The sequence below is a fragment of the Cystoisospora suis genome, assembly GCF_002600585.1.
Source record: "Cystoisospora suis strain Wien I chromosome Unknown contig_5412, whole genome shotgun sequence".
Taxonomy (NCBI): Eukaryota; Apicomplexa; class Conoidasida; order Eucoccidiorida; family Sarcocystidae; genus Cystoisospora; species Cystoisospora suis.
In genome coordinates, this window is record NW_027158202.1 from 1 (window position 1) to 9,825 (window position 9,825).

The following is a 9,825-nucleotide window of genomic DNA, read 5'->3' on the forward strand; positions in this document are numbered from 1 at the left end:
GCTCGAGTTGCTTGGCGGGGCAGAATACGTCCTGCTTGCAGAAGCGACGGAGTGGGAGACCCGTCTGCCGGGCATCCTAGATGCAACAAAACGAAAGCGTGACCTTCGCTGCTGCTGATGTGTCCAAACAGTCCACGTACTAACGATCTGTCCGGATCCAGACAATTAATTCCTCAGAGTGAGTGTTCGGTCCCGCGGTCCTTGTAGTCGCTCGTTTTTTTGTGTCCCTCCCTTTCTGTTCGAAGACAGGAGTAGATGGATAGTCAGTTCTATCGATTCAGTTTGTTGTGCAAGCATGCCGCCTGCAGTTTCTTCAGCTCCCGACAGCTGTCGGGGAGCTGCAACTGCCCGTACAACTTCCCGGAAGCCGACTCACCGCGGACACCCTCTCAGCCCTTCGCCTCTTTCGTCCTTTTCGCCCTCCGTTACAAGCCCACCATCTCTTAACGAAGCGAAGGCTGCGGAGGTCACGTGGCCTACTCAGTCGGTCTCTCTGTTCACAGCGCCTATCGTACAGCCCCTCTTTCCCCCAGGAAGTCTGTTTGCAAAGCTCCCAGACGCTGAGGCCTCCTCACCGGACTTGACCCCCTTCACTTCGTTTAAAAAAGGCTGTGGCGGTGGCCCACTCATCCCTGGAGACGATCCTGCCTCTTTTGGGTGCGCCGCATCGCAGACCTCCGCTGAGCCGAAGAACCAGTCGATTTCTCCAGAGAAAAAGGAAAACCAGCTCGTGAATGCATGGGTCCTCGGCGTAGCTGCGGCTGTCTGGCATGTCCGTGGAAGCCGGGTCTCCGAGTCGTATGAGCGTGAGCTCATGCGCCTGCACGACAAGCACGCAGACCTCCAGCGTGGGCACTGGAACCCGGCGGCGGACGAGGAAGAGTTGATGGCGCGCACGACAGCCTCACAGTTCACTGCTCAGACACTCCAAAGCTTTCCTGAGAAGTCCTTTCTTCAGAGTGAGGATGATGGTCAAAAAAGAGCTGAGCTGGTGGAGCTCAGGTCGCAGCTTGCCGAGCTAGAAAGGAGGAGAGCTGCGCAAGCCGAGAAACACCAGGAGAGGTATATGAACCTACAACAGCAACGTGTCCGATGTATTCAGAAGCTTCGGAATGCGTTGCTCTCGGGCAACCACAATATGCGCGCGCTTCTGCAACGTTTACAAGGAGCGGGGTCCACTTCATTAGACGTTGTAGGGCAGCTTGGGACACTGCTGGAGGAGCAAGAGCGACGCCTCACTACGGTATACGTGCAGCAGGTGAGTCGGCTGCAAGCTGTCGTCTGCAAGGCGCTCCGCAAGGAAGGGAAGCTTCCAAAGCTGGAGCCCGCTGGCGGTGTAGGACACAGTCGCGACACTGAGGGCGAAGCATTTCAACGGTGGACCGCTACCAAGGGAGGCACATTCGGCTCTTGCGGGAAATTCACCAAAGTGTCTCAACTGCTCTTCAAAAATAGCAACAGTAGCTTGAGGAGACGCAGCAGCTGCTTCCTCCGGCCAGAAACGTCTCGCTGCGGGAAAGGTGTGCACTCGGTCTCAGGTCTGGATCAGCCCTGTCCCAGTCAGGAGAGCGCAGCACAATCAAGTAGCAAGGTCCTATTGGAGGCAAGCAGTGTTTCCGACAAAAAGCAACGCAGACAGGAAGTTCTCGAGAGCGCTCGCCCGACAGGCTTGCACTCCGAGCGGCCCAAAAGAGACCGCGGTCGCATTTCCCAGGATGACGGACGCGGTGAAGGAATGATTGTTGACGAACCCTTGGTAGTGGGAGAGCCGGAGCGTCGTCAGGGGTGGCTTGGAACGCTTCAGGCGTTGAGAGATGTTGCGGAAGATGAAGGCCTGAGGGCCAGCCATTTACCGGCAGATTGTCTGTCCTCGGAAGAAGGCCAGGACAGTTTAATCGCGTGTCCCGTACAGGGCACTGGTCAAAACAAAAAAAAAGCGCGTCCTCGTGGAACCAGCACTCCTGGATCTACCGTAGCCAGTCATACCAATAACGAGTATGCTTCGAGTCCAGGGAGCGATGCCGTTTCAGAAGTTAGCTCTCCGCGGTGCGAGCCACGTTCTCGGACACCTCCCCGGACACGAGGAGATAGAGTGAGAAGATCGCGGAAGCGTTCGTTCCCGGACAAAGAAGCTTCTCCGGTGAAATCTGGTGCCAGGGAAGAGTTTGCCAGCGAGAGGACACCGACGTCCAAGAAACGGGAACCGAGAGAGGCCAAAGAAGTGCCTCCCCGAGTATGTGTGGAGGAGTTGACAACCGTGCTCTCTGCGGTCTCGTTTGTCCAGCTGAAGAAAGTTTCCCAAACTATGAGAGAGGTTCATCCATGGGCGTTCGACGGGGTTGCCAGGTCATCACTAACAAAAAAAGAAACCCTTGTGCGACAGATTGTCAGGTTCGTTGCGTCAGAAGAGACAAGGAAGAGAATGGCCGGCTGGGTCTCCCAAGTTCTTAGCGCGGGGAATACAGAGGAACTCGTTAGTACGCTGGTTACCCCACCGGTGTGAAACTGTCTCTGGATTTCTGCGGGAAAAGCCGGAAGCATTCTAGAAGTTCACTTGCACATCCCCCGACCTACACTTTTATCGAGGACCGCAGTAACAGTCCCGTGAGCACACTGTGCTTATGTGGCTCAAGTGCAGAGTGCTGCGTGCAGACGGTGATGCATCCCGGTGTGGGCAGGCACATGTGCCCGCAGTGCTGTAGGCGACAGCCCAAGACGTAACAGTGTCTGTTGTCTGTTCGCGTAGTAGAAGCGCAGGCGAGGGAACTCTCGAGACTTTTTTACTAGAGAAACCCGGGGTCGCCGACAGTGGCGCCGCCTTGACTGGGACAGACAGCACAATGTGAATTTGCCCGTCACGACCGATCTGTCCCTAAGTTACATGCCGTCACGGGACTTTGTTTTGTTGAGATGCTTGAAGTGTGTACACGGGGAGGACGATAGACCGCTTATAGTTTGTCCCTTCTTAGGAAAGGGCAATGATTAAGATCCCGCTCGAAATCCTAGTGTGGCTGACTACCAAGCTCCCCCGTTTGTTCCATGGCCACGGTTGCCTCAACCGGGTTGTCCATATATACATTGAAGGAACAGCTCTAGTTCGCATGAGTTGCCGTCTCATGCCGAAGTGGTTGATCGCTTGTTCATCTCTAGGCGAAACATCTGGCCGACTCAAAGAGAGATTCGCAACTCGCTCACTTCGGAAAGTGAACGTCTGGTCACTCCTCAGTGCCTGGCCGGCACTCAGGAAACGGATTTCAGAATCACGTGAGACGCTTCTATAAAGCGTGGCTTTCGAGTGTCCAACATGTGATCTTCCACCCCGTAACCCATATAGAGTGGTCGTTGCAACACTGCCCAGTACGAGAGTCTGATGACGCGGAACTGTAGATGGTCTAGTGACGTTCTGCGACCTACAGGTAACAGAGAGTGAAACGGTGTATTCCATCTTCACGTGTAGTACGAACGTGGAGAAGCTGCGGAGAGACCGTTTCGGGCGATTACAGCAGGGATCGAGGAAAGTTCGCCCAGGGTGAGACTGAAGCGAGGTAAGATGACGAAGCGCTGAGGGAACCTACTTTACCGAAAGCAAAAGCCGACAAACCTTATTCGAAAAGAAAGACCTTTTCCTTAATCTGGAAACAGAAAGCTGCTGTGAAGGTGATATGTATCCGCTACCGCAATAAACATGATCAACCATTGCGGTACTGAGAATATCCGCCCTGAAGACACCTGACACGGAACCTCGTGGAAGTCCCAGATACACTATGCAGGTGTAAGCCTGGTAGTGGAACGTCGACCCCTTTCTACACACTCTCTCACTACCAGACCCGTTCCCATTCAACTGAAACACGGGCGAGTAGGCCCCAGGCCGAGTGCTTCATTTTGGTAGCTGTGATAACCTCATCCACAAGCTTTTTTAGTAGCGATTTCCGCCGGTTCTGTTTGAAAAAACACAAGACACGTGGTTTACAAGAAGAAAGCCGTGCTCTATCATTCAACCATCGCGGAGAAAAAGCTCGGACGTTTTCTGTTCCAGTTCAACACCGGAGATGGCACTGATGACACTGCAGCTCGTCGCGGGAAAGGTCAGTACTTGTTCCACGGGAGATCTTTGACACTCAAACGCTCTGCTCGTCTACGCTGTCAGAAAGAGTGAGTACGGCTGTACGCACGCTGTATCAGATGATGAACTCGGCTTTGAGATACCTCGTACGCTCTCCACAGCCTGCACGCGTACGTTGTCCGAAGTATGCTGTAACCTGACCGGCCGCGGAGTCCCGGGATAATCCCTTTGCACAACGAGAAAACTGGCCAGCACAAACGCCAGGTGTCTCTTCTCTCGCCGAGAAAGGATTTCCTTGACATAGCAACCTTGAAATTAGTGGCCGAGATGTAGACTGGCGTCAGCATCTCTGTTGAGGATGAAACAAATTAATGACAACAGGGCAGCTAGTAAAGAGACGGATCCCACGATGATGCCGATGCCGCCCGAATACCCAAGATTGGCGAACAACGCTTGGACTAGGTTCCAAAGAAAGAAGACGCAGAAATTCTTGCAGTTGAACGTGATAGGGTAGAAGTTGAAGTGACACAGCAAAGAGATGAAGCCAAAAACAAATGGTGTCCACACATCAATGAATACTTCAGGGACGAATGAGAAAAGCGTGCCGCGCCAGGTCGGCTGGTTGACATCTTCGATAAAATCATTGCCCACCTTCAACGACACATCTTTAGATGGTAGCAAGAAGCACCACTGCAAGAGTGTAAGAGCACCCGTAATCAGTCCGATCCAGCGCGTTGCAACCAACAGTCCTTCTGGAGCCTGGGCGCGCGCCATCTTCTTTACTATGGACAAACAAGGGGCAACAAAACCTAAAAAAAGGCACCAGCAGAAGAAGTTTCAAAACTGAGAGTCCCCCATCTACAATTACGCCGGCGGGGTGAGCAGGCTCGTAGCCGTGTTTTGCCCGAACTACCGGGTCCGGTTGTCGGGCCCCGGGTCGTAAGACAGCGCGCGCCTGCTCGTTGCTGGAGCTAGCCCAGGGCTCTCTTGCTCCCGGGGCGTGATGAGTGAGTCGCGCCGATGTGGAGCTGAGGGAAACATCGCCATCCGCCGCGTCTAGCAGGAACCTCCGTTCTTGATTCTCACTTCGGAGAAAGACACATACAGCAGGAAGTTTCCTCCGAAGTTCCTTGGCCTTGTAGAGCGCCACCCAGCATTCCGCTTTGAGCTTACTGTAGGGGCCTTGGAGTGCATAGAGCCAGCTTGCCGCGCTGCTAGCCGGTCTGTCTCGCAAAGCTTCCCCGGCGAGGTTCTTTGAGACTGTTCAGCTGCCTCGCGACTTACAAGAAAAAGCTAAAGCAACCTGTATGATATTTCCTATTTCAGATGAGGAACAGCGAACCAAGGGAGCGCGTCCTACAGTGCGTTCGATTTGAATGAATTTGTCCTGGGGGGCGTCTACGGTTCAATTGGCGTCTTTCTCTTAGCAAAAAAAACAGGGTACAAACGGTGGAGGCTATCTGCGCACGAGCTTTCCTGAGAAACCAGTGGCCTCGTTTTCGGCCCTGGGAATCTATATCGTTTGGAAAGTAACTTAGTACCGATCTCACCTAACCCAGAAGTCCATCCGTGGGACTGCTCGTCGAGACACAGCAAGTGCAACTGTTGTGTTTGGATAGCAATCAACCGTTCCTCTCGTTACATACTCAGGGCATGCAGCACCAGACGATATCGGAAGCCTGAACCTTTCACGGACAGGAAGGCCTGTGATCATAACCACCCCGAAAACTTCATAGTTGTACCATTTTCCGACCTTGTGTTGGCATGCCGCAAAACAGACTAGAAGTACGTCCCTATTGTCGCCGCCCTTTCCAAGTAATCAGCATGAATTTCCTGCTGCCAGAGGCAACGGCAATAATCCTGAAGAACAACAGAAAACTTAATTGCGATCTTTCGTTACCTGCACTGTCTTCCTGTGAATGCGTCACCAGAGGAAAAGAAACGGAGAGGCGGCAATGTAGGCTGCACTTCCCCAAACCGAACCAGCGGACTACCGCGAGCAACCTACGAAGGTACCACCAAGTTGCATGGAAAACGGAATAAAGGGCGGCTGGATATCGTAGTGCTTAACTGTGGTATAGCTTTCTGCAGGGTGCAGAACGGCGCCGAGGGAGTCAGACTGGCCCGCTTGCATGAGCTGGATGAATGTAGCACAGTTGATCTATCGACTTCTATAGAGTGCGCGTACAGAGTGCAATTGAGCTTCCTCGTGCTCGAGCATTGCTTGGCCTTGAGAATACAGTTGCAAACCTCACTGGGAACGGTAAAGCTCGCTTGCACTGTGTACGCGCACTCTGTATAAGTCGATAGACCGACTGTGCTACACTCCTCCGTCTCATGGACCAGGCTGAATCTTTCGGCATCTTTCTGCAAGCTGCAGAGAGTTGTACCACAGTAGAAATCCACACCCTCCAGCAGCCACTTTATCAATTCTCCATAGAACCTCGGCCCTTGCTTGTCAACGCTGTTTCACCGCACTCTCTTTGCGGAATGCGAGCAGCCGAAATGGAGGTCGTGTCACCACGAAGTGCCTACTCGGGTCCGGAGTGGAAATCTACCATGTAATTCCGTCCCAGCTGGAACGTCTGTGTCTCCGTTTCTAGCCATCAGTCTAAAACGAAAGGACTGGGGTGGGGGTTAAGAGGTGGCCCAGGGTCCGCCGGTAATATGCACACTGCCCCAAGTTTCGGTCTCCGACGGAAGCCTACCAGGGACGTGGGCTCGCAGTCACCCCCCCCGTGCCTGCACACACTGTAAGTGAAACAGTAGCTAAACTGTTTCATAATTCAACTCACAGATGCCGGAACTGAGGAGATTACAACTCTAGGTTTTCTAGTTCCCAGGAGTCTCTTCCGTAGGAGAGCTCGTCCTCTCTCAACGTGTGCACTCTTGCAGGGTTGAAGTAATCGTAAGCCTACCAGTTAGAGGCGTAGTTCAGTATTGACCCTTAAGTAGTGCGTACCGAAGGAGTCAAAGCAAAGGACCAGTGCACGAGTGACGCTGACGCTTTGGGTCATGTCAGTGCTGCAGACGCAGTGAATGTGAACTATGAGTGGACCTGCATGTAACATGGACGTAAACTAAGGGGGTCGACCGCTTTTTTCTGCGATCACATCCTTGTCTCAGAATATACACGACATTTCCATGATTGCTCTATGCGCTACACCCGAATACCTAGCCCAGTCAGTCGGGAGCGACGCATAGCGCAGCACGGTTTGGCCCTGACCTCACAACTCTTCCGTCTCGGACGGCCGACTCCTCGTAGCCGCCGGATGTACGCGCCCGGAAGCTGGGAAGGAGAGGAACGAAGACGATCAGGAAGCTCACCCTTCCTGACGCGTGCGGCGTACCCCGGACTTTACTGAGCTTTCCACCGTCCCGCTGTCCCAGTACGATCGGTGTCACAATCTCTTCATGCATCGCGCAACCTATGTTCGCCTTCCGCTGTTTACGCGGTACAGCATACGAAAACTACGTCGCTGCAAGTGGCATTACCCGACCTCTTACAGAACGCAGCGAGCCTTCGTTCTACTTCACATCGACCAGGCTGGAGCAGGCACCGCGACTTCAGCCAGCGTCATCCAGCACGACGCGTTCCGCAGCAACCTTGTCGCCTGCCCGGCGCGCTGGCAAACAACTGGCTGAGGGCCCGGCTGGGCGAACCTTCCGATAGAACGTTTACTGGAATAGTGCACATCTCTTCGATCATGCCACCCTCCTCGATGCGTTGCACACGGAAAAAAGACTGCCCTTCTACGTTACAACGTGCCGTTTCCTCTTCCAGGACCGTCGCCTCTCACTCACAGTGCAGCCGATGGGTTTAATCTGCCATGTATGTGCCTGCTGACATAGTTAGTCCATACCTACTTGAGCTAGCGACGCGTGCACAGGCCTCATGCAGAGACGGGCACAGCGATCTATCCCCTACACTGGCTTCAGATAAAAGGGGAGGCTACTTTAGGGAACTGAGAGATGAGGCAGCTCAGGACCGCGGTCGCACTCGCCACAAGCTGCACGACTACTTACAGTGCAGTGTACGAAGCGAATCTCAAAACTAGTAGACCACCAAGAGCCCAGGTGCTGCTTTTTCAATCGGAGACACACCGAAGTCCGCAAGCCTCAGGGATCACCCAAGAGCAAGGAAACAAGAGGACTACTCACCAGAAGAGGAGCAGACCACTCTGCTCGGGCCTGCCTTCGTCGCATACTTGAAATTTCTTGTGCCGAACATGCGAGTTCGCAGACAGACACGGCAACGCGCTCAGCGGCGCCTCGACTACGGTTCTCACGTGCTTGGGATTTCGAGACAAACAGAAACCACCCGGGACGCACCCACAAACTAACAGTGACACTCGGACGCTGGAGGCCGACTGAGCGTATACAATCCCCCCTCCTCAAGTTTTGCTGCACTTGTGCCACACGCGCGGTGGCCACGTCACGTAACTACCACGGAGAAGGGAGACACCAGCCTTTCCTTTCCTCGGGACAAAATTTAGACCGACACCCTACTACTACTACAACAATACTTACTCAACAACACCACGCCTCCTCCTCAGAGTCACGCCCCTCTAACACCACATGAAGAGAGACAGTTTTGCTTGCCGGTGTTGGGGAAGTGCACGATAAAATCGTAGTCAGCCTGAGAAACTGGCAAAAAATTACCGGGCATTTACGAAGGGAAAAAGCCATCCTGGAGAAAAGAGAAACCAAGCCTAGGCACCATACCAACAATCGTCCTGAAAGAATTCCTCAAGCGAACCTGGATGAGCCCTTTCCTCAGCGTTGTCTTCGAAACAAAGCAGAGACGACACACCAGGAGCAAAATCCTGAGCCGAACCCTGCACACCAATCACATTAAGACAGGGGGCACGCGGCGCTCAGCAGACCGTCTCTTGTGTACATACTCAAAGAGGAACAAGCCTCTCGCGTAGCTGAAGGTCCTGGTAGTAGTAGTAGCACATGTACCGGAGAAAGGACAATTCCCCAGACCTCACACTCCATTTCCTGCTATTTGGAACGCTTGACGTCTCACAAAGGCCGTATGTGCTTTACCCGTCGGCTATCCCACGTGTATTTGACTCTGCGGTTAAGCAGCACGAGAAGACAGGTGTAAACAACCAAGAGTGAATAGTTTACAGGCCCCTCATCATTCCTGCAAACAGAAAAAGAAGAACGTCACCGGAATGTGTGACATCCTCATCAACTGACTGCTCAATTGCGAATCCTTACGCACTGTAGGCTCTCTTTGAGCCTTCCTAGAATCCACCAGCTGGGAGCATCTTTCGCTTCTGGGCCTCCTCCACTAGCTTTGGCAGTTGCTCGTCCATGTTTGGAATGTCCAGCTTGATCTACATATACAGAAAAAGCATCAAGACGCCACCGTTCTATAGACCATGGTCAAATGTCTACGTGTTAATTGAACGGGTTGGTGGGTGTAGGTACCTGCAGGAGGCACTTGGAAAGTTTGAATCTATCCTTCTATACTCCAGGTAGGAAGAACTCCCCCCACGCTTCTAAGCAATGAAGGATGATTCACAAGAAACTCTGGGACTAGAGCTACTCAGGAGCGGATAGCTGTCAACCGCCGCGGGGAGACGCACACATGCATTACCCCATCAGCGCTTGGCGGCTTGCTTGAGGCCTATGTATTGCACACTCCCTTACATCGCGTCAACAAAAACACACTCCACCCTCTCTCATCTCTCCTTATACTGTAGAGGTAAGTGATTCAAGGAGAAACAAGGACACAGACAAAACGGCAG

At 53.2% G+C, this 9,825-nt stretch overlaps 3 protein-coding genes across 3 annotated transcripts in view; 1 reads left to right on the forward strand and 2 right to left on the reverse strand.

Moving 5' to 3' along the window:
- CSUI_009207 (uncharacterized protein) lies at positions 1-2,989 on the forward strand. Its single transcript, XM_068069323.1, has one exon. It carries the CDS (start codon positions 296-298, stop codon positions 2,501-2,503), a length of 2,208 nt encoding a protein of 735 aa, XP_067918699.1. The 5' UTR covers positions 1-295; the 3' UTR covers positions 2,504-2,989.
- A 971-nt stretch (positions 2,990-3,960) lies between these two features.
- On the reverse strand, positions 3,961-5,085 carry CSUI_009208 (uncharacterized protein). Its single transcript, XM_068069324.1, has one exon. The coding sequence runs from the start codon at positions 4,835-4,837 to the stop codon at positions 4,379-4,381; it is 459 nt and encodes a 152-aa protein (XP_067918700.1). The 5' UTR covers positions 4,838-5,085; the 3' UTR covers positions 3,961-4,378.
- Positions 5,086-8,775: 3,690 nt separating this feature from the next.
- CSUI_009209 (ma3 domain-containing protein) overlaps positions 8,776-9,825 on the reverse strand; it is a gene marked incomplete at its 3' end in the record, with an annotated part of 9,704 nt that continues 8,654 nt past the window's right edge. The window contains exons 10-11 of the mRNA XM_068069325.1: positions 9,293-9,411; positions 8,776-8,901 (exon numbers count right to left, since the gene is read on the reverse strand). Of these exons, the coding sequence (XP_067918701.1) occupies positions 8,776-8,901; positions 9,293-9,411 (245 nt within the window). The remainder of the gene's footprint in view (positions 8,902-9,292; positions 9,412-9,825) is intronic.